The 24,798-nt window shown below is 40.8% G+C and overlaps 2 protein-coding genes across 53 annotated transcripts in view; one reads left to right on the plus strand and one right to left on the minus strand.

The window, feature by feature from the left end:
* MAP4K4 (mitogen-activated protein kinase kinase kinase kinase 4) overlaps window positions 1–9,692 on the minus strand; it is a 194,552-nt gene extending 184,860 nt beyond the window's left edge. For 44 of the 50 annotated variants that reach the window (XM_043603127.1, XM_043603126.1, XM_043603120.1 and 41 more), the window contains exons 1-2: window positions 9,345–9,513; window positions 8,937–9,002 (exon numbers count right to left, since the gene is read on the minus strand). In XM_043603127.1, the coding sequence (XP_043459062.1) occupies window positions 8,937–9,002; window positions 9,345–9,401 (123 nt within the window). In that variant the 5' untranslated portion in view covers window positions 9,402–9,513. Of the gene's footprint in view, window positions 1–8,936; window positions 9,003–9,344 lie in introns of all 50 variants that reach the window. The other 6 variants (XM_043603103.1, XM_043603125.1, XM_043603114.1 and 3 more) reach the window with 2 other exon arrangements.
* The window catches only part of RFX8 (regulatory factor X8), a 257,473-nt gene continuing 242,300 nt past the window's right edge, over window positions 9,626–24,798 (plus strand). The window contains exons 1-3 of one of the 3 annotated variants that reach the window (XM_043603128.1): window positions 9,626–9,769; window positions 10,452–10,591; window positions 15,641–15,736. The gene's annotated coding sequence lies outside the window, so the exon portion shown is untranslated. Of the gene's footprint in view, window positions 9,770–9,951; window positions 10,160–10,451; window positions 10,592–15,640; window positions 15,737–24,798 lie in introns of those variants that run through there. The other 2 variants (XM_043603129.1, XM_043603130.1) reach the window with 2 other exon arrangements.

Genomic DNA, 24,798 nt, shown 5'->3' on the forward strand with positions numbered 1-24,798 from the left:
TATGAGCAGAGTTACGAAATACCTGGGCATTTAAGAAAAATCTTTAGCATTAAACACAGAGACCAAAATAAACAAATGGAAAAAATAAAATCTGGAAAAAAAAAAAAAAAAACCAGGAAAATAAATGCAGAAGGACAAGAAAACAACAAAATCAACCTAGCAAAAAAATTCTATACTCAATATCCTCAGATAGAGGAGATATATCCACAAGAGAATAGATGCAGTCAAAAACAAAAAATATGAAAGAGAGCTGCTCATATAAATTAAAAATACACTAAAGCTAAAAATGCAATAGATATACTGAAATGTAAAGTCAAACACATAACAGAGCAAAAAGACCAAAAAAAAAAACAGTAAAAGATAAAATAAATTGAAGAGATGACTAATAGAACTTCCAGAAAGAGGGGCACCTGGATGGCTTGATTTTGGCTCAGGTCATGATTTCACGGTTTTTGGTTTAGAGCCCTGCATCAGGCTCCACACTGACAGAGCCTGCTTGGGTGTCTCCCTCTCTCTACCCCTCTTCCTCACAAGTGTGCACACATTTTCCCTCTCTCGTTGTCTCAAAATAAATAAGCTTTAAAAAATAATGAAAGCACCTGGGCTGTGCCTGGCACTGCTCTGGTACTTAAACACAGGAAAAAAAAAAAAAAAAAAAAGAACTTCCAGAAAGAGAAAGCAGAGACGTTCCTTGGAGGTGAGAACAAAAGTATTTCCCAGGAAAAAAAAAGGACATCTCCAGATAAAAAGAAAAAGAATTAACTAAATATGCAGATCAGTGAATGACAATGAAAGACACTCATAAAACCTAAGAACTCCAGGAATAAATAGAGTATCCCCAAAGCTTCTCAGAAGAAATTTAAAACAGGTCACACTCAAACAAAAAAGAAATGTCTTCAAAATTCCAAGGGAAAACTGGGTATTCAACCCAGAATATTTTCTACCAGATAACATAAAAATCCAATGTAAAAGGAGTGCCTTGGTGGCTGAGTTGGTTGAGTGTCGGACTTTGGCTCAGGTCATGATTTCACAGTTTGTGAGTTCTAGCACCATGTTGGGCTTTGCACTGTTAGGGTGGAGCCTACTTCAGATTCTCTTGTCTGCCTCTGTGCCCCTTCGGGGCTACCGTGCACGTGCTTCAGTGCGCACCTGCGCGCGCGCTCTCTCTCTCTCTCTCTCTCTAAAATAAACATTAAAAAAAATTTTTTTAATCCAATGTTAAAGAAAAATACATACATTTTCAGCCATCCAAGCAAGAACTTAAAACTTTTATATGCCATGCACATTTTCTTATAAAGCTACTGGAGGATGTACTTCAGGAAAATTAGATAGCAAACCCAAGACGAAGACTATTGTATCCAGGAAACAGAAATGATACAAGAGAACAGTTATGTACCAGGTCTAAGGGGCAACCATGCCTGGCCAGCTGTGAGGTACCTCCCCCGGAGGGGGAATCAACAGGTTATCTGGAACAATAAATTATCTGAGGTATTCAAGCATTTGGAAAAATTGTTGATAAAGGCGTAACTCTGCTGCGCATCTGATCTTTTAGGGCATTTGCAGGGGAAAGTAACCACAGGTACATAGAAAACTAAGCAAAAGAAAACGTATGCCAATGCAAGGGGGAAGGGATGTTAAAAAAGGATATGTAATCCTATTAGACGGTGGCTCAGAGATAAATGGTATTTACATACTCATAATAACATAAACAATTATCATCTTAACCCAAAATTATGACATACACACTCATTTAAGGGAGGGGATGAGTTTTAAGAGCTAATCTTCAACTACTATTGAAGTTCAAAACTGTAGTTCAACAACTGTAACTACTATTACAAGAAGTCAAGAAATGCATAAAACTGATAAATCAAGAAATAGCCACATAAGCATATCATTTAGAAATACAGCAGTAAAATTCAGCAGTAGCAACTAAAGGCTGAAAATAGATGCATGCCTCTTGGGAACAGGAATACTCCATGATCTGATATGAGAACTTTAGATCACTTGGTTGCAACCATATGCATTCATAACTTTTGATAGGTTTTGTAAGGCCCTACTTATCATAAAATGAAAATAAAGTTTTTAAGTCATAAAGTACAGGTGTGGTTTTTTTCAATTATTTTAACGTAACAGGATAATTTGTCAGCATTGGGCCCTATTTGAGATAGTTAGAATGATGCCCCAGGGCTCAAAGGCAAATTATGCACAAAGCTGTGGGCAGCATGTACCCTGGGTTCCCTACTTCTCAAGGGTGGGAGAACACCTGCTAGGCTTGGACAATGGCCCCAATTCTCCAGCTTGCTGATGCAACAAATCAACCCAAGAGCTCATGAAGACCCCCCCCCCCACTCCCGTCTCCGTGCAGAATCAATCCTGCCAGTTCAGTGCTCCTCAAAGTGTGGTCTACTGACTAGGGTACAAAGCTTGATAATTTCAGAAACAGAATAACTGTAAAAACTCTTATTGCAATTTGACATTGTATCTTTTGATTCTAATAATAACACTTAGGCTGGTATTTTGTATATCTACTTTTTCATTTCACTTTTCTAGTCATTTGTTTGTACTGTATCTTACAGTACAAAGAAGCCTTTCTGAGGCTGAAAAAGCACACTCCAAGTCTGAGCCAGTTCCATGCGCCAGCGCATGTGCTGTGTCTGAATGCAAGTATGCTGGCCGGAGGACCTAGGGAGACAGACACATTACAGGATTTACAGTGGATGTTACATACTTGGCATTTTGTGTCCATTCCCCTGTCCTTCCTGAATTTCTTGAGGATAAACAAACTGCCTGCTTCCTTCACCACTATGTGTATACCCAACATGCACAACAGTGCCCAGGGCCCAGCTGGGATAAGAGCACAGCAAGAAATGGGAGTGGCATGAAACCAGCCCTGTATGGTTCAACATTTTGTATCTCATCTCCTCAACTTAGTTCTTAAGTTCCTCATAACGCTACACAGATATCAGGATTTCTAATATCCCAATTTTAAACACTTGGAAAGTCCTAAAACTTACTCTTGCTTGTGAAATTCTTATAGAAAAAACTGCCTCCCATCACATTACTTCTCTTCTGAATAATGCCAGCGAACTTTTATTACTCAACCAGCCTAACAGAATATTGTATTTTGTCCACTGAACAGTCATGTAACACTATTAAACCTGAGAACATATGGCTGCCACATTGGTCACTGGGAATACATCACCTGGCTTTCTCCATTCTCCTCCTAGCCATCCCTCCATGTGTTCAAAATATCCTGATTCAACTGTGCTGTTATCATGTTGTAAGAGCAAAATACCAACCAAATCTTCCAAAAGCTAAATAAGTACTTGGAAATCTCTAGTCCCTGATCATAAAGTAATTGATCCCAAATTAGATAATATATGTTAATACTTTAACACTGGTAATGCAGACTGGTATTATAAAAGACCAACTTGAATTCATGAAAAGTCTGTTTGCAGTAAATATTCAAAAGCAATCTACTTGCAAGCAGTTAGTAAAATGATATGCAATCACTATCTGTGAAAGTTTTTAAAGCACTGTTTTTAAAAGGTAAGATGGTAACCAACAATTGTTTCAACCCTTAAAATTATCACAAACTGTAAATAAGTACTGTTTGATTTTGAGAACTTACTTGGAATAAGCCCGTGACTCGAATACAGTCAACTGTCCTATGGTCTACATTTTTGTATAATGTTCATGACAGACCCATATAGAAGATGGGGAGTGAGCCTTCCAGATTATTACATTATTATACACATTAGTGCTGCCCTCTGGTCAACAGTTCTGATTCAGTGTCTGGACAAGCTGGGTCTGAAAGCAGTACACTTGTACAGTTATTTAAATATTCTTTTGCTGTCTACCAATTTTTAAAAAATGAATGGAATACAGAAAAATGAAAGCACTGATACTAATGATAGGAAGCACAGGCATCATAAATTTAATACAACGCAAGAAGTAGAAAGTATCTGATGCCCTAAGAGTAGGCAATCTCTTGGCTTAAGCAGCTGTTCACAACCAGATGACCAAGTATTTACTAATCCAGCAAAGAAACAAAATAAAAGACTGTATAAAATTCATGTGTCAAAGCATCCATCTCTAGTTTAAATATTTTTAGTTCCCTGGGAATGAAACTCCTTAGATGCTTATTCCTTGGCTTAGCACACCTGTTCAGAGATGTATTATTTCAAAAGTAGGATGTATTACTTCAAAGTCTTTGCCCTGCTAGTATCAGTCTGCAAAACCAACAAACACACACACTGCACCAAAAGTGCCCCCAGATAATATTTTTGGATTATCTCAATACATAGAAATATATACATAACCAAAATTGGTTAAGAGAAAAAGGCAAAAATACAAGATTACAGCTATGCAAATGAACACTTATTATAAAGTTTCAAGCAATAAGAAATTTTAAGACTACCATGAGTAGGATTTTATGTGGTGGTTGGATTTTCTGTAAGTCTTTTTATTTTTATGATTTTGTTTAATTGAAAAGGTTTTTGGAAATCTGGGGTTGATATTTTTAGGAGAGCTACACACCAATACGTGTTCAACAGGGTTGGCCTCCTCCCACCTTACCCAAGTCCAGAATTCTTCCAGCGTTCACAGCTCTAAGTCTCAGAACAAGTCTGTACATGCCACTTGGCGGCAGTTGAAACCTTCTTACAATGGAAACGTTTAGTTCCTCAAAATTCATTTTGCCCCACTGGATGCCTTTACCTCCAGTTAAGAACAAGAGATGCCACACGTAAGGGATAACATTTAGAGAACCCTCTCCCACAAGTTTGTTTGCTCCAAAATGTTAGACTAATGATTTTTAAAAGCCACACGATTTCTACAGCACTCTACTGCTGAGCAATTGAAAGTAATTTTAGCACTTTCACAGATCCCAAGGCTCCTCTAATCCAGTGGGCAAACAGTGTCCCCATTTGAAGGGACAAGACCAAAGCCTGCAGATAATGACTGAATTTAGCAGGTTGACCTCAGCGAGGAAGAATGCCCAAGAATTCAGCCCCAAACCCTTCCCCTCTACCACCACTGCTACTACCGTTTTGGCCTTTACCTCCCGTCTTCTGGACCACTGTCTGAGGACAACCATCTTACCTGCTCCTTTCCCAAACATCATCTGATCAGGTTTCCTACTTACTCCCAAGGGTTCCCCAATCCCAACAAAATTTTCAATGACCCCTCAATGCTCAAAGAATGACATCCCTCCTTAACTGGCAAGCATATAATCTCTCCCCCCAAGATGCCACTACTCCCTAAACCTCAAAGTCACCCTCAGCCCTTCTGTCACACACCCCCATTCCCCTTTTCTTCAGCATATGAGGGGGACAGCATTAGCACCACGCCCTAACAGGTGGCAAACTCTGTGTTGCTTCTGCTTACCGTCTTTGGACCCAGAGTACTCAAGGTCTACAGCCTACCTTTCCTCCAAGAACAGGTTCAGACAGGGTCAAGATGTTCAAATCTCCAGAAAGGCTGCCATCCTTTCTGTGAGCAAGCCCCGACCCCAGACATTGCACCTGCTGGATTCTAAACTCCCTAACCTCCCCTCTCACTACCTACAGTACCTTTCCAAAAGCAGGATTTTCCTTCTCCTAGTCAAGACATTTGGAATACTAGTCACTGTATGCTCACCAAATACAAAATAACAAGCTAACAGTAACCCCAAGGGAAAAACAAAAATTGTCAAATAAATATTAAAAATAATAAAACCCAATATAACACAAAAACAAGCATTTGTTCTGGTTTTGATTTTTCACACTGTCCCTCTTTGATGAAAATAACTAAAATTCACTAGATTTACTCAACATGCACAAGATCATCTTATAAACGCTCCTTTTATAAATAAATGTTATTCTGAATGAAACCCCGTAAGCTGAAATTCACAATGTTTTTCTTAGGTTTTAATTTATGAATAGCCTTCATGGTGATCCCTCAGAAACCTAATGCAAAAACTAAATTTCTCTAAATAGAATATATTCTGTGTTTCAAATCTTTTAAGATAGTTATATACTCTTGAACTATACTCAAACTATTTATCAATTGTCACCAAATTTGGGGGTACTACCCAAAAAAAGGCACTTTCATAAAACATATCAAAACCCAGAAAACTCCCTCTTTTTACTCATTCACCTCACATAAATACAATCTTCTCAAAATAAGCAACCACAGTCACTAAAAAAATAAAAAGTTCACAGAAAAAATAGAAAATATAACAATTGAACAAATTAGCTACAGGGTTCAACTTAAAGATATTTTACCTGAAGTTATGTGAAGGGGAAAAAAAAAAGCTTCTTTATAAACAACAAATTACCACAAATATTTTCCCAATTCAAATGCGATTCACACAAGTGGATGTTTAGCAACAATAAACAAGTGCTTAAGTGTCAATAATCCAACCCCAAAACCACCATATACAAATCACGCCAACAAATCCTAAATAAACTCCTCTGCATAATGTAAATTGTTCTAGAAATTAGACATTGAAAGGGAGAAGAAAATGGAGATATTAACTGCCTCCCTTATTTCTATCATCTATCAAGACTGAACTTCCCAGTATCAGTTCATAAGTGCTGTGATAGTAAGGGAACATATAAGAAAAATCAGGAAAACCTTAACGCTGAGTATTTGATACTAAGGAATTAACTTTTTAGGTTTGAGAATAGCATTATCTGAATTATTATCTGATTATCTGAAAAACAAAATGATACATACTGAAGCATTTAGTGAAATGGTAACTAGGCTTTACCTTAAAACACTATGGAGAGAGAAAGACCACAGATGAAACTAGATTAGTCACCTGCTAGTAACTATTAAATTAGGTGATCTACTCTCTCTCCTTGTGTATTTTTTTAATTTTTCCAGAATAAAATAGAACTGCTGGTGAGCAAAATCTCAGGCACTATTTTGTGTGTGTGCCACTTTTGCACAGACTTCTTAATTTGTTAGGTTTGCATAATTTGAGAATTTCTTCTCAACTGTACAGACTTTGTAGTCAGAGAGCTGTGTCACTGCCAGTATCCCAAATACTTCCCAACTGCACTGCTCAGCAAATCTATTTCAAAAGCTTGGGGGAAGGAGAGGACAGAACCAAAGGAAATGAAGAGGGAAAAAAAACTTAAACAAGAACCTGCCCAAACTACTACCAATAAGGAACACCCACCTCTGAAAGCCACTTAATACACATTCAGGTTTCATTCTTTCTTTCTTCTTCTGGTTTAAAAATGGATTGTTGGCTTCTAGTTTACTTCACTGCCCTTCACATCCATGCTGACTGAGGAAGATACAAACAATCCAACTACTGTGTAACCAGGTCAAAACCAAGCTTTGGCTAACTCACTTGGAAGAGTACACTCACCACTTAGATTTGGCCAGAAAAACTGGGTTAGAAAAAAACCGACTGGGGCTTAAACAAACACTGGGGCTGGGGAGAACGTCTTAGAGCCAGTTACCAGGCCACTCAGTGAGTTGCAACACAATCTTTTCCAAAATTTTCCAAAGTCTTCCAAATTCAGTTGAGCCCAGCAGGCTGAGTTAACAGGGCTTCCTTTCAAATTCAAAAACCTGGCCCCGGCCCCAACAGTTAACCAACAAAACACATGCTAATTCACTTGAGAACACCTAAGAATACAGACTCAAGTTCAGACCGCAGGCCGGTACAGAGCCCAGTACATAGCCAGGCCAGGGGAAGTTGGGGCTGGGGAGAGGCGTTCAATCAACAGATAAATCCTATTCAGAAAGCATAAAAGAGACAATAGGATCCACACTTAATTTGGCCTAAGAAAACGTCTACAGTCAGCTTCCAACCCCCTCCCTCCATTTTTAATGAAACAATGACAATTCTTCAGGGTGAACCACAAAGCCCTGCTTCATAAGATTTTTTTTTTTCTATCCCAACCTTGTACTCACTCTAACAGCTAGAAAACACCCCCAGTGTAAATTACGTATAGAAAACGTTTCATAGGAAGAAATAAATCAGGACCCGGGAAATTTAACATTCTGTTTCAAATTTTCAAGATCTGTGGCTCCATTACCTACAGCTCTTTCAGACGCTCCAGAATGTGCACTGAATAAAATGAACAGCACTGTTAGTCACATCAGGTGTCAGCTACTCAGAGAAGACTCATCGTCTCCAGATTTGTTAGTTTCCTTTACCGTTGGGGGGGGGGGGGGGGCGGGTGTTAAAAAAAAAAAAGAGAGAGAGAGAGAGAGAGGGAGAGACAGGCCTGGGGTGGGTGTGCAATCTGGGCATCCTCTTGACTCCTCACTCTCCCTCATCTCTGTTTCAATTACACACCTGTCAAACAGGTTATTCCTGGAATTCAGATTTTATAATCCTCACGCTGTAATTCTTTCCTGCTCCTAGTGCACAAACACACGCCCCTCCCTGCTTCCCCAAAATACGTATGTATCTATCAATAGGATGTGTGATAGAGTTTTTCAAAAGTCGCAGGTAACACCAAACTCCTCACCTTCAGCACCTGGCAAACATTAAAACGAGGCAACACGAAGACAATTTTCAAGAAGGCCAAAGCAGTGGCTCAGGATAATCATAGGCCAGGCCTCCCTATACTGAATTCTCATTAATACACACAAACTCAGAGGGCCAGAATTGGAGAAAACCAAAGAATTAAGGTTGCCGTATAGAAAAAAAAAAAAAAATGTTTTCCCATTTTATTGAAGAAAAGTGCATGCCTAAGAGTGTAGCTTATTTCCTTATCTCAAAGCCAGGAAATGAGTGAGGTCTTTTAAGGCCAGCCTGAATATAAACTCTTGTTTAAAAACAGAAGGACTGCAAGGCGAAACCCCTTTCCCAACTTTGGCCAAGTGGCGTGGCCTCCAGTCAGCGGCGTGTTTATCATCCTTTTCCTCGTCCCCCAACAAGAAGTTTCAACGTGCCACGGGAAACAAAGACGGCGCCCCACACCGACCTTATAGACTTGTCCATAGGTGCCATTTCCAACCACTTCCACCAGCTCAAAAATCCCAGCAGGATCCTGGAGAAGAGGAGGGGAGGGGTTAGAATTTAAAAGCAGCACAACAATGAATAAATAAAGCGGGGCAGTCGGAGAGAAAGGGCGCTTGCAAACCAGGTGGGCTTGGCCCAGCGCGGTCTCCCAGAGCTCGAGGGTCGCGCCGGGGCCGCGGAGGGCGGCGGGGTGGGGGCGCCGGCGGAGGGTCGCGCCCCGCCGCCCCGCACATGCCGACGCAGGCAGACAAAGGGGCCGCCGCGCCCGCGGCTCTGCCCGCGGCGGCGCCCGAGCGCCCGGCGGGGTAGGGCGCGGCCCCAGCTCCCCGCTCCCAGCGCGCCCGCGGCGGGGCCCGTCGCGGCCACTCACCCGCAGGGAGGAGAGGTCGATGTCCACCAGACTTTTTGCAGGGGAGTCGTTCGCCATTTTCCCTTTTTGCCACCAAACAAAATAGTACCAATAAATATATCTGTTTCTCTATTTATTTCCGTCACAGGCCAGGCCGCCGACGGCGCCTCCTCGCTAGGGAGCGGGCCGCCCGGACTCCGCCTCGCGAGGCCGGGGGCGGCGGCGGCGGCGGGCTGGTCACGGCTCTCGGCCGGCCCGGGCCGCGCGCGGAGGGCGGACGGAGCGTGCGCGGGGCGGCGGCGGCGGCGCTCACACCATGGCGCGGGGCGGCCGTCAGGCCCCCGGGCGTCGCCCGCCGCCTCAGGCCCCGGCGCCCGCGCCCCGCGCCGCGCGCCTGGAGGACGGGCCCGGAGCGTGGGGCCGCGGCGCCGCCGAGAGTTGAGCGAGTGAGCGCGAGGCAGCGAGACAAAGATAACCCGGGAGGCGGGGGCGGAGGCGGGGAGGGAGGCGGGGAGGGAGGGGGCGGCGGCGGCGAGGGAGGAGGAGAAACGGGACACCGAAAATATATTCTGAGGAGAGAGAAAACAGCTCCCCCTCTCCTTCTCCGGCAGGAAAAACGAGCGGAAACGCACTCCCAGCCCGAGCCCCGCTGGGGAGGGCGCGGGGCGAGCCGCCCGCTCGGCGTGAATATTCAGCAGGGGTGGGGCCCGAACAATGGCCGGCCGGCGGGCAGCGCGGACAGCGGCCGGGATGCGGCTACCGGCCGGCGCGGCGCTCGTAGAAAGGGCCAGAGTAGGGACGAGACGGACCGGGATGTCCCCGGTGGGGTGCCGAGGGTGAGGAGACGCCCCACCTCGCGCTAACAGAACGGAACAGGATCGACCTGGCCCCAAACGCCCAGAGGCTGACGGAGCCTTGTCTCCGGCAGGGGGTGCGTCCCGGCCCGCCCCGCCCGCCGGCCGCGCCCGGGCTCTAAAGGGACGGGAAGGGGGTGTAGCCCGGCCAACGAGGGGCCGCCCTTTTTCCTTACCCCCGCGTATCCTACCCCCTTCCCCCACCACCAGATTCTATACCCCTAAGACCCTCATTTCCGGTTTCCCTACAAGGTTTTCTTTTCCTTTCTTGCAGGCTACGTTTGTGACACGCTCGTAGGGGAGGAATTCGTTGAGCATCACCTGGCCGCCCGGTCCCAAGGCTTTCAGTGGAAATAGTATCCAAAGCAGCTTCTCTTAATTGCCGTGCGCTGACTTCCTTACCTCCTTCATTAGGTGAGCACTGTGCTTGGGGCCCTAAGTGCTAACCCCGGTTTGTGCCTAAGATCGTTAAGGATCAATAAACAGGCTTCTAACAGTAACTTTGGAAGCTTTTCCGTAGTTAGGCAATTTGAGTCTCTTATACAAGGATATATTGTCTGCGCACTAGGACCATTTTCATCACACCATTCCATTGTACAAAAACTTTCAATGGCTCCCTATTACCTCACAGCAGGTTCGAAACCGAAGTGCGTCGGAATCACCAGGAGGGATTGTAAAAGCACTGATTGCTGACCCCACCTTCAGCAGGTCTGGGATCGGCCTGAGAATATGTACTTCTAACAAGTTGTCAGATGATGCTAGCATTGCTGTTACAGGGATCACATTTTGAGAACAAAAGCCTTACAGGATGAAAATCCAAGGCCCTTCACAATCAGGCTTCACAAACATCACTGTCATCATTGTGTACCATTATGTATGCTTTATGTACAGGACCCAATTTAACCTGTCTTATAGCCCTTATGTATTGTTATCCACATTCTCATCCTCATCCAAGGATGAGGAAACCAAAGTACTGAAAGATAAGGAATGTGGCTAAATTCCTTAAAAGCACAGCCTGGAAGTAGAATAGGGGTTCTCACTGGGTCAGCCTACTCAGAAAGGCTAAGACTCTGATTCAGCCAAGTTAACCTTTTACCCGGAATATGTTTAGCACTCTCCTGCCTCTCAACGACTTGAAGATTTTCAACTATGAGAATCCCTTCTGAGGGACTCCTGGAATCCATTGATTAGGAAAGTCATAGTAACCAAAGTGTTCCTGTGAATTGAAGTAGAGTGTTTCAATGATCTTGTTTTTTAATCTATTCACTGCAATGGCATTATCTGTGAGTGTAAATTATTTACTCAAAGAACTAGATTGCTGTGTATGACATGCTTCAGACCATATTACTACCACTAATATTTAGTAGTATTATTAGTATCAGGTAACACATATTAGGTTCAAACAGTGTGCTAAGCATTTACCGTACATAATCTCATTATTCTTCACATTAACCCCAAATGGTACTTTTATTTTTCCCACATTACACATTAGAAAACCAACATGTAAAGAAGTTAAGTGACTTCCTTGGTGAGCACAGCTGAACCCACTGCAGAAACGCAGCCCCCCCACCCCAAGCCAGCCTCCCTCCACAGGTTCACTCATGATTTTGAGGCCCACCTCTGATCACCCACTTCTTCTCTGCCTAGCCAGATTCTCCATCATCACCTCAAGCACAGCTCAGGAACCAACTCTTCCTTCTCCTACAAGCTTTCCCTGAATCTGTCTCTCCTAAACTGTTATTTCCCATGTCACCATTGTGATGGTTACATTCCATTTTCAATTCAGTACCTTTTCTTGAAGTACCTTACCCAGTTCAAGGCGCTGGCTTAGCTATTGCCTGAGATATAAGGAAGAGCTTACAATTTGATAATGGGTATAAGAGTCTCATCAATAGCTATAGTTAAAGGCAGAACATTATGAATTCTGGCTGTATACGAAGAACATTAAACAGGTCTAGTGGAAAATATGCTAGATTTGAGGCAAAACTAAACTAGGTTTGAACTTAGTTTGTTATCAGTTGTGCAGCCTTAAACATGTTACTTAAATTCTGAGCCTTTGTTTCCTCTTCTGTCAATAAGATGAAGACTAGAGATTAGAAGAACCATTAAGAGGCCATCTCAAAAGCACAGGACAGAGTAATAAGGCCTGGAAAAAGCAGATACAAGGTCTCGGGCCAGTAGAGTCTCTTAAGATTTGGCATCTGATAGGATGCCAGAGTTAGTGTAGACAAGAAGATAAAAGATTTACTTGTGGCTTAGAGCTTTGTTCGCACTTGGGACGATGTTGTCAGGAACACAGGAAAGGATACAGTTGTTGACTGGTGGTGACAAAGGAAGGTTTTGTTTTGGACTCTGTGGGAAGTTAGTTAACTTTTCACACAGAAATATTGACACCTACCCAGCTTGTAACTCTGCTTGAGATCTGAGGGTGAGGGCCATTTTCTCATTCAACAGTCCTATGTTAGCTCTGGCTGCCATAACAAAATACCATAGACTGGGTGGCTTAAATAACAGAGATTTATTGTATCGAAGTTCTGGAGGCTAGAAATCCAAGAGCAATGTTCCAGCTGATTTGGGTTCTGGTGAGAGCTCTCTCCCTGGCTTGCAATGGCCACCTTCTCAGTATTGTCCTCATGTGGGTTTTCACAGGGGAAAAAAAAAAAAAAAAAGCTATCTGGTATCTCATAAGGACACCCACCCCTATTCTATCAGGGCCCCACCTTTATGACCTTATGAATTTAACCTTAATTATTTCCTTAGAGGCCCCATATACAAATATAGCCTCATTGGGGCTTAGAGTTTCAACACAAGGGGGACACAAGCATTCAGTCCATAATAAGCCATATGCTGTGTGGTACCAAGAAGTAGACTTAAGTCATGGCCCTTGTTCCTAAGAATCTCTTTGAGACCACAAAATAAACTGACCCAAAAAGACAATCAAAATAATAATCTGGAAAATAAATGCTAACTTGGCATTTTAGGCTGGAAGAAAAGATAGCTTGCTTAGACAAGGAATGTGAAGTTGGAAAAATTAGGAACCTGGCCACACTGGGCCAGAAGACTCGATTCAGAAGACCCTGAGAGGTAAAGCTAGACAGGTTAGGTGGGACCAGAAAAGCTAAAGCTTGGGTGATGTGGAGGTTAAAAACAGAAGCCAGATTATCAGTCAAGTCAAGGGAGAAACAGCCTAGCCTTGGCTTTCAAGAGCTCCACAGGCAGGTTAGATGCTCATGTATTCAGCAGGCCATGAGATACAAATGTGTATCTTCCCAGGGTACAATGGGCCACACGACAGTTACCCAGTCACACAAGTCCCAAGGGGAACTCAATTATGCAAGAGGTCGTCAGTGACAACTCCCTGTATATCACTTCACTTATTTCATAGTTTTTTCTTTGTTGCAAAAATATTGGTAGAAATTTTCAACCTCCGTATGAGGGCAAGAAGGGCAGAAGATCTGTGAAACTGGACTACATGATTATAACTTAAGGGCTCAGGGCCAGTGAGGGCTTAGGTCAACTGGAAATAAATGATGGAAGTGGTAGTGAGCAGGGGGAATTGAGTCAAACAAAGGAAGCAGTGGTGGAATGTGTTCAGGAAAATCCCAGAAAGGGAAAAGCATAGGTTAGGAGTCAGAGATCTAAGTTGCTCTTCTCTGATAGACAAAGTGTTAAGCAAATGCTTACCCTCTCTGTCTCTCAGTTTTCTAACATGTGAGATTAAGGACTTGGATGGAAATGATTGAAAGATCCTCTCAGGACCTTAAAAACTCACATTTATATCATCACCCTGGCCTCAGTCCTACAACTGCTCATACCTTTTAACCAGAGTGGAAGAGGGTTGATATGAGCAATGGAAGTTAATGGAACTTGTGGAATGCTGTAGATTTGGCAGCAAAGCTCAGCTCTTTAAAAGCCAACTTTGAGCATTGGTAGAGTCAGAATCTTTTTTGACTGGTGTATCAGTTGAATTAAAAGGAAGCAACTACTCTAGTGCACAACAGGATGGAAGGCGTAGGGTGCAGAAGCAGATCAAAGGGCAACAAAAGAAGAAGCAGATCACAGGCAAAACAGACATCCTACCCTAGCTACCAGGGCTGTTGATGTTGTCACTTCTGTCATGAGGAAGTTCTCTTAGTTCAGACCTCCCAAAAGGAGATCCTGAGACAGAGATTTGGTGCAGGTAGTTTATTTGAGAGATGATCACAGTAAGTCCAAGTGAAGGAGAAGGAAAAGTGAAACATGGAGATGAGCCAGTGAGGAGTATGTTAAGGAGCAGGTTTTACTCTGGGCAGCTGGGCTAGATGGACCTAGCTAGCTAGAAAAAGAAAATGTAGATTCCTCTTACTTTATGAGTTCAGGAAAAGTTTTCTGTAAACATATATTTAAAAAACAGAACATGGGGCGCCTGGGTGGCGCAGTCGGTTAAGCATCCGATTTCAGCCAGGTCACGATCTCACGGTCCGTGAGTTTGAGCCCCGCGTCGGGCTCTGGGCTGATGGCTCAGAGCCTGGAGCCTGTTTCCGATTCTGTGTCTCCCTCTCTCTCTGCCCCTCCCCCATTCATGCTCTGTCTCTGTCCCAAAAATAAATAAAAAACGTTGAAAAAAAAATAAAATAAAAAACAGAACAGTGTTTTAAACACAGAGGAACTTGCTAGTTCTAGAAAACCTATTTGAAATGTTGTATGAGGGGGGTTACTGTCCCTTAACTTAGCCTTTTTGTAAATTTGTATTTTGCAAATAAGCATATAAGGATTGCTTCAATCAACTTCCACTGTGAAAAGTCCTTTATGTAAAAAATCCTCAAGGGGTCTCAAGAATGAAGTCAGAGATAGCCGTAGCCTTAGAAATCAAGATGTGAGCCATAGGAAGTAGTTAGGAGAAGCTGGTTGGGGACATTAAATAGTTGTCAAGTATGTCTGTTTTTGATAGAGGGTTTGGTGAATGAAATCAGAGGCTCTGCCAAGGGTAGACCAAGGTAGTCCTGCTAGCTTAAGAGATAACAGTTTTTATTTATATTTGATCATATATTTGTGTCCTCTACAGTGAAATCTCAGGAAATGACTAGACCAATGGGCCTCTCTCATGTTCAGTTATTTAATATGTCACCACTGAAATAGATCAGATCCTGGCCAGTATGCATCAGAACCTCCATTGAAGAGGAGTTCAATCATAATCAAGTTTATCCCTTTAAAAATTAATGAATCACAAGGCTCCATTAGTGCAAGTTGGCCAGTCCTATTGATTTGCAGTTCTCAGTTGATTATAGTGATTCTACTCTCAAAATATTCCATACTCTATAAAGTGTGCTCTATAAAAAAGATTAAGTGGTGACCTACCGATGACAAACTATGAACTGTAAATGCCATATTTATGAATTACAAAATTTGAGGCCTTTCTTATTCTTTTGAACAAATATAATTGTCATTTTCATCTTCTCATCTATGTCTGTGTTCTATATTTAGTGGCCAACTAATCATCAGGACCAGATCGAGAAGCCAGCAATGACTGACATGGATCACCTGGATCACCTAATTGTTGGCTAAAGACAGCTCCTTGAGGTTAGTTGGGAGTGGGGCCCCTGGTGTTGGGGAGAGGAAGAGCTGGATGAGAAAGTTTGTTTGGATCAGCATAAAGTCTTTATCACTCCTGGAAATGCAAATCAGAGTCACAAAAAGGAAAAACCACTTATTCTCACAGAATTGCATCTTTTATTGCATTAGAACTTATCATTATTAGCTGGCTTCAGATTTATAATAGTGTTTGTGGAGAAGTGCTACACAAAAATGATCTTTAGAATCACAACTTTGCTCTTCAATTATGTAGAGAGGACAAAATGAAGAGAAAATGGGGCACCAATAGATGGCAAGAAGAATTAAAGAGGGAATACTTTGGAAAAGGCTACAACATAAGCCAAGTTAGAAATGTCACTGCCCATTTTGAAATTTCCAGGAACTGGGAACAAGACAGTCATTCAGAAGAGAGAACCAGTGGCCTAGGAAAAATTGAAAAGCTGTTTTTCATAACTTAATTCTTTACACACTTCCGACCTTAAGAAAATCCCTTTCTGGAGTGCCTGTGTGTCGCATTCAGTTAAGTGTCCAAGGACTTCGGCTCAGGTCACGATCTCATGATTCATGAGTTCGAGCCCCGCATCGGGCTCAGTGCTGACAGCTCAGAGCCTGGAGCCTGCTTCAGATTCTGTGTCTCCCTCTCTCTCTGCCCCTCCCCCACTTTCTCTCTCTCTCTCTCTCTCTCTCTCTCTCTCTCTAAAAAAAAAATAGACATTAAAAAAAATTTTTTTAAAAAGAAAGAAAATCCCTTTCTGCATAGCCATTTTAAACACAAAGTGGATAAAGAACTAGACTATGTGTTCTCTTTTACAAAAAGTGTTTCTCTGAACCTTAGGGTTCCTTGGAGGCAGTTCAGGGGCTGCCTCTATCCCAAGGGAGGTCAAGGGAGTTAGTAATAGGGCTGCTGAGATTATTGCTGCTTCCCTGCCATCACACAGGTTCTGCTTTTCTATGCTTTATAAATTGGGAATATGAGTAACAGTTTATGAAGACAAGATTTCCATGGCTAAGAAAAGTTTACAAATCTCAAGCGAAGGTATACTTAGAACCAAGATTTCTATGATAATATGACACAGATATCTGTTAGATAGGTTTATGCTGAGTTCAAAACTAAGCAGCACATTAGGCATTTTTAAATCATGGCCATGACCTGAGTAGAAATGATGCAGGAGTGGGAATCAGGAAACCTAGGGTCTGTATTCCATACTACCAGAAGCTGCATTGTCATGGTGGTTAGAGCACCCAGACTGGTGCATGAGACCAAATATTCACAAACTGGTTCATTATTATCAAATGTTTCACTCTCCTACTACATCTTCTACACAGATCTGAGGATTCCTGTCTATAAGTGTGACTGTGATCTATTAGGGTCTATTTGACAGCCTGTTTTTTACTAAATAACCTACCTCCTGTTTTTCACACAGCACATTATGGAGAAGTTGATGAGATGATCATTTTTAATTTCTCAGAGTCGATGCAAAAGAATGAGAAAGTTAAAACAGGAGAATTATAAAATAGAGTTACAAACAATAATCTGGGCAACACTGCTTATATTGACAAATTTAAAGAATGTTTATGAAAAGTCTAATAATAGAGAAATGTATGTTGTAATGCTAATTGAAAATATCACTGTAAGTTTGTATGAGATTATAGTCATAGCTGCACAAAAGCTAAAAACTATTCCAAGGAAAAATTGGGAGGAAATACATCAAATTTTAGTACTTTTTGGCTGACAAAACTGTGACATTTTTTTTCCTTTCAAGAAGTGATTCTACAAATTCCCTTTAGCAGCATATCTATTTTATGAATTAAAAAATACAAACTTAGGGGCACCTGGGTGGCTCAGTCAGTTGAGTATCCAACTCTTAGTTTTTGTTCAGGTGACAGTCTCACGGCTGCATGGTTCGAGCTCCATGGTCAGGCTCTGTGCTGACAGTGTGGATCCTGCTAGAGACTTTTCCCTCTCTCTCTGCCCCTCCCCCACTTGCACTCTCTTGGTCTCTCTCAAGATACATAAATAAACTTAAAAAAAAAATACAAACTTAAATTTTAAAAGAAAATGAAATAAAGTAATTGTATTAGTTTCTAGGGCTTCCCTAACAAAATATCACAAACTGGATGGCTTAAAACAGAAATGTTTTGTCTCACAATCTGAAGGCCGGAAGTCTGAAATCAAGGTATTGGTAGGCAACATTACCTCTGAAACCTGTAGGAGAGTCAGTCCTTCCCTGCACTCCTGGTAGTTTGCTGGCAATTTTTGGTGTTCGTTGGCTCACAGCTGCATAGGTCCAATCATGTGGCGTTCTCCTTGTCTGTGTCTTCACATGGCCAGCTTCTCAAAAGGACTCCAGTCATATTGAATTAAGGGTCCACCCTATTCCAGGATGACAATATCTTAACTAATTATATCTTCAACCACCCTGCTTCCAAATAAGGACACAATCTGAGGTACTGGAGTTTAGGAATTCAACATATCTTTTTTGGGGAGAACATAATTCAACCTATAACAGTAATTTAATGATTTCGATATTTCTTAGAGAAGTTGAAGACTATTATTCTTTCTTACCCTCATGTAGTGGTTTCCAGTTTAGCACATGGATGGTTTAGAAAAGCAGTGGTTTTTGATAGTTTTTGCTGTGACTTCCTCACCGTCCCTCTTGCCATTCCTCTCCTTATCTAACATGTATTTATTAGGCATATACTGAGTTTGTAGCACTGTATTAAATCCATCAAAATTTAAAAATCACACAAAACTTTCTTCTAACCATTAGCTACAAGTTACTTTCATTTTTCAAATAGACTGACTTTATTATAATGAATGACTTCAGTTTGTAAATCACCATAAAGAATTACCTTTAAGTTAGATAAAAAAAAAAAATTCTTAGACCATTTTACAAGTATATAACAGATGACTGGGGGAAAAGGCAGAAGAAAACTAAAGAAGAAATGGTCCAAATAGAAATTAATTTGCTTGTTGTAAAGCCAGAAGCAATACTTTTCAGCACTGAGTAATCTCCAGTTTGGCTGGGATATTTGTAAATTAGCTAAATGTTTTAAAATAGTGTCTTACTGGCTTTGAACTATTCTTTGTGACTTTTTCCCACTGCGTTGCTAGAAATAGCTTCTTGTTTTAAATTGAAATTTAAGCATGTTTATTTAATTTTTTGAAAGAACTCTGTCTTTTGCTAAGTTTGACAGAAGTTCTTGATGTAATAATATAAATAAGGGAATATAGTGTGGCATGGATAAAATGAGGATGACTTTCTTTATATTTTCTAAGTATGATCATATTGCTTTTGGAAGCAAAACTATTTATTTCCCTTGTTACATCCATGCATTTATTTTAACGAGTATTTATGAGATTCAGTGACATATTCAAATCAGCGTGTGTATTCCATTGTGTAGTTATTCCCTTTTATTTCCAATTTCTTGTTAGGAATGCTTTGTGTCTAAAAAGCTAAGGAAATTAAATGCAAGACTCTGTCAATACAATGAAACTTTACTATGTACAAGTCAGGAAATTAGAATATGTTGTTCCTCCAGCAGCTGGTATTGGGCTACTCTGAACATTGTAAGTCAGGAAAGTTAAAGTGGGGCAGTTTTTGCTCTCAAGGATTTTATCTGGATACAAAAGAATATCGCTTCTCCCCACTGAGTGGAGAGCTCTGAGGCCCCTGAATCCTTAACATTTTCTGCTCCCAACTCCCCCTCTCTACTCTGCAAGAAGGTAGCTACAAATCAGACTGATACACTACCTGTGATGATGTCACAGGGGTAGTGTGCAGCGGAATGTAGTAGCTCTCCCAGCACTGCTACTGGTAGTAGTAATAGCCCTACTTTATCGGGTGTTCACCGTGTGCCAGGACTTTATCTACATTATTTCATCCTCAATGACCCTGAGTAGCAGACACTTTTTCTATCCCCATGTCGTAGAAGGAAAACCAAGATGTAGAAACATTAAGTGATTTGGCCCTGATTGCCATTTAGAACGTAGCAAATCCAGGATTAAAAACTAGATTCACATGGACAACTTATGCTTTTGACCAGTAAGTTTTAGGTAACTTACACATTTTTACCAAGTTTTTGAAGACTTAATTCTCTAATGCAAAAGAAACTTAAAAAAATTACCTTCTCTGATTATAAATATAATATGTATTCCTTGAAGAAAATATGGGGAAATATAAAATAAAATACTAAAATACAAAATTAACCAATAATCCTTACCAATAATCATTAACACTTAATATATTTACTTTGTTTTTCTAAGCAAACACATGTGTGGGTGTGCATGTGTGTGGGAGTGTGTGTTTAATATAATCAGAATTGTACAGTTAGGTGACCTCCTTTTCACTTCATATATTAGGAACATTTCAACATCATTAAATATTCTGTTACAATCTAATTTTTAATGGCTGCATTGACTGTAATATAATTTATTTAACCAATCATGTGGTGTTGGGTACTTTGGTTATTTCTAATCAGTCACTATTTTAAATAGCACACATGCTAGGATTTCCTCAAGATAAATCCCTGGGAGTGGAATTGCAAAATCAAAGACTATGAACATTTTTAAAGTTCTTGGTATATTTTGTCACTCTCTAAAAAGGCTCTGCCAAATTATGAGATGGGAAGGTTTCAAAGTGGGTATTTCAAGTTCCAATACAGGCTCTAGTACAGGAGGTATTGTGGGGAAATGTAGATCATCCATCACTTCTCAAGACATACCTTATGGGTAGTCACCTGATATCTCCCAGTGGGGTCCAAGGAGGACCCTCACTCTACAGAGAAGGGCTGGAACAGAGGATGTGCACTGCCTGTTCAAGGCTATGAGTTCAGTGGTCCTTAGAAAGCATGAAACTACTGCTTCTCAATAAATAAAGCAGTTGTAAAGATTGCAGGACATTTACTAGTTAACAAAGGGTTTTCCTGCTCAGTATTTCCTCTGATCTTTGTAACATCCTTGGAATGATATAGCTTTATGACTATTGGCATTTTTCAGAGAATGATGGTCATATTTAGGTGAGGGTACTGACTTATTCAAGGTCACACCACTTTATGCAGAGAAGCCTAGACCATGTCTAACTTGTCCTGCTCTCCTACATCAGGCTGCCTCTCTCCAAGAGAAAATCCTTTATGTAAAAGATTCTGTCACTCAACAAGTGGAAGTAACTTGGTATTATATTAAGGAACCCTTGAACTTGCTCTACAAGTAATTATCTTTATTCTTCTACATTTGCTGAATTCCAGCCAATAGATGCTGCCCTAGACACAGATAGTTCTGAGCTTTTGGGCTAGCAATCTTGAGACACTAACAAGCCTGGTAAATGTGAGAAATGAGGGGAATGCACTTAGTTAACATGGGGTCTGAAAAAGGGCACTTTGGGTAATTACATGTCTGGTTACACATTCTTGACAACTATTTAGAGCTCTGAATGATGGTGCAAAAACAATGCCCAGTTTGTTGGTTTGAACAAGGGCAAACAGGCTCAACCCCAAGTGTGAATCTGTACACCATTTTGGAATGTCGAAACTGGAAAGCCAAGGATCATCATGTATGATGCACACTTAAATTCACTAAAAATGAAGAAAAACAAACCTACTAAAAGAGAGTAGTCCCAGGTTTGCCAATATATTTCAGATGTATTTAATGTTACACGCACACACATGCACACGATTTAAACTTTACCAAATACTCACTTCTCTTACACAGTAGTAAACTGGGGCAGGAATTGAAAACATGAGACAATTTGTAAAAGAAGTTAAGTTGTAGAGGCACCTGATTGGCTCAGTTGATAGAGTATGCCACTCTTGATCTTGGGGTTGTGAGTTCAAGCCCCACATTAGGTGTAGAGATTACTTAAAAATAAAATATTTTTTTAAAAAGTAAGTTCTAGCTGTAGATTTGCAGGGACTTGGTTATTATGTGGGTTTAGGTGCCTCTCTGAATTTAAAATAACTATGGTGGGCACCCAGGAGAAAATAGAGAATAACATGTTGAACCCTGAAACTGACTCTGATGGAGAAGATGAGTAAAAGTGTGGCTAACACAGAGGCTTTAATATTTTATGTTTTAATTTGCATGTTATAACATGTTCAACATTAAAAATATCTTTTGCATGGTGTTCCTACATAGATAGCTCTAGAAAAAGCATGCAAAGATAGTAGTATTATAGCAAATCTGTTATCTTGACTTTTCTAATTCTAAACTGTGATGGGATTGTGCAACTTTTTTTCATTTTATATCATGTGACACTACAGTGGTATGCTCACTCATTCTAAACTTAATAATAGTAAAACTATTAGGTTAGCCAGTCATGGCTAGCAGTCCATAACTTAATCTGGCTGGTTGGGTTGTATACAAATGTAAAAATTCATCTTAGTGTACACTTTAAGATTAGTATGTGTTATACCTCAGTTTAAAAGAAACACTGATGTGTTGGACAGGAATCAAAATGGTTAAGTAGCTCAAATTAAGGAGGATAGATCAGAGCTCTTTAGTCCAAGCTAATCAAAGCAATTAAGTGAAAATCAAGGGAGTTGTTAAAAACCCAAAAGTGGCAGGAAAGGTATGGAATCTGGACAAGACCATAAGATCCTTGCCACCAGTGTAAGGGGGATCCAATTATTAGGGGCAGTTGTCAGAAATAATTAACCTATTTCATGTACATACCCCAGTGAGTGGACCCTGCTCTATAGATTGACCCCTTCAGTGTGGATGAATCCTCCCAACCACAGGTATGCAGTGGAGTTCTCTCCTTCCAAGGAAATTCCTAACATGACAGATCACAAAGCAGGGAGGAGGGCTTTTGGAAATTATTGTTGTCTTTGCGCTATTTCTGTAGAGATGTCAGAAGACATTGAAGTAAAAACGAAATCCCTCCCTTGCACACTCACCCATCATACCCTCCACTTTTCCAAAGGTGCCCATTTACAAATACCCAACCAGCTACCCCCAGCAAATATTCAGGGGACTACACTGACTTTTGTTCAAAATAGTAATAATAAGCATTATTACTGTCTTTTACTGTAGAGGACTAAGAAAGAAAATAAATGACTGTCAGCAGTTCACATTGCACACTTGGTTAAAGCTGCTGGAGTATTCCATTTATATGTTTATGAATAGACAAAGTGGCAATGGTCTGAAAATTATGCTTTCAAGAGCTTTGTCTCTGAAATATCTGAAGTGCCACCATTACCTATTTACCCCTATCTTAGTTTAGGCTGCTATAACCAAATACCATAAACTGGGTACCTTATAAACCACAGAAATTTTTTAGAACTTTGTTTTTCACAGTTCTGGAGGCTGGAAGTCAGATTAGAGCACCAGCATGGTCAGGTTCCAATGAGGACCTTGTCTAGGTTGCAGACCACTGATTTCTCATTGTATCCTCAAAGCAGAAAGAGTAGAGAGAGCAGAAGCAAGCTCTCTCATGTCTTTTTGTAAAGGCACTGATCCCATTCATGAAGGCTTCACCCTCATGACCTAATTGCCTTCCAAAGGCCCCACCTCCTAATAACATCACATTGGGCATTAGTATTTCAACACATGAATTTTGGAGGGCACATTCAGCTCATAGCAAGCCCTTAGGATGAGAATTGCTTTCCTTTATTCATCATTTTAAAAGTACATATATTACTGATGAGGAAAATATATTAAATTCCTAACATTTTAATACAGACTAATGTCTTAGATGATTTTCTATCTAGGAGAAAATAGACTACTTGACAACTCTGCATATTCAAGTTAAGTGAAAGGTGGATTGAGGGAAGAGAGCAAGTGAAAACCAAAAGGGAGAGTGTACCAAAAAATTCAAAAAGTAGTTAACTGATTTGGCCAAGCATCATAGTCTCCAGTGGGTGTGGACTATAAGACTTATGATAAAGGTCCCTCACTCAAGCCTGTTGGAAGTGGCTATGAAGAAGCAATTTACCCACAAACGTATCTTTTTCCCTTTCCTTACTTTGTTTAAGGCACTAAAAATGTGTTTTTAAAATGAAGGACTGAATTGTTGGCTAAATGAAGAACTAAAGTTATATTTTATCCCTCCCTCCATTAAAGAAATAACTAAAAGAGGGGCACCTGGGTGGCTCAGTCAGTTCAACATCTGACTTTGGCTTAGGTCATGATCTCATGGTTCGTGAGTTTGAGCACCACATTAGGCTCTGTGCTGACAGCTCAGAGCCTGGGGCCTGCTTCAGATTCTGTGTCTACTACTCTCTCTGCCCTCTCCTGCTAGCACTCTATCTCTATCTCTCTCAAAAATAAATAAACCTTAAAAAAATTAAAAAAAAATAACTAAGAACAATAGCAACACAAAAACACAAGAAAAAAAAATTTCATACTCCAGAAATTTTAGGAATTCCTAGAAGACAAAGGGTGAATAGGACTGAGTTGATGGCAAAACAAGAAAAGGAAAATCCTGTTTAAAATTCATGGCCACATAAGCAATTCTAAAATTTCTCAACACTCAGCATAAATGAATACAAAGAACAAGCCTGGACTTTCAAACAGTTGTGAGGGCAGTAAGTTAAATAACTATATTTTGAACAGTCTTTTCCCTTCTCCTTCTTTCACTGTACATCCAGTGGTGACAGCAATGTGTGTCCCTAGGTTAAAACCTTTAGAACTGCGTTCAAAAGAGAAATATTCATCATGTTGGGGTTAAAGAAGGAAACAGGTGGACTCTGAAGTGCTTCTAGATCTTCATAGGGACATTGGAGGACAGAAGAAAGAGGTAGAAAGAGTTGACTCCATATTTGCTTCCCAAGTACAAGAATCCTTCTCCTAAGTGGGAGATTTGGCATGGGGGACCACATAGGTAATGGGGCTAGGACTCTAGAGAACAAATGAGGGAGGGAGAAAGATCCAGAAGACAAGCTTCTTATGCCAGCCTAATCCCAGATCCTGATCCTTCTTCACAATCAGAAGGAGGCAGACTATTCTAATCAAAACATTAAATGACAGATGAAGAGAGACTCTAAAATATGAATGCAAAAAGCCAAGATTAACCTAGTTATTTGTGGGGAAAAAAAACATTGAGAAAAGAAAG

Source organism: Prionailurus bengalensis, chromosome A3 (genome assembly GCF_016509475.1).
Source record: "Prionailurus bengalensis isolate Pbe53 chromosome A3, Fcat_Pben_1.1_paternal_pri, whole genome shotgun sequence".
NCBI classification, from domain to species: Eukaryota; Metazoa; Chordata; class Mammalia; order Carnivora; family Felidae; genus Prionailurus; species Prionailurus bengalensis.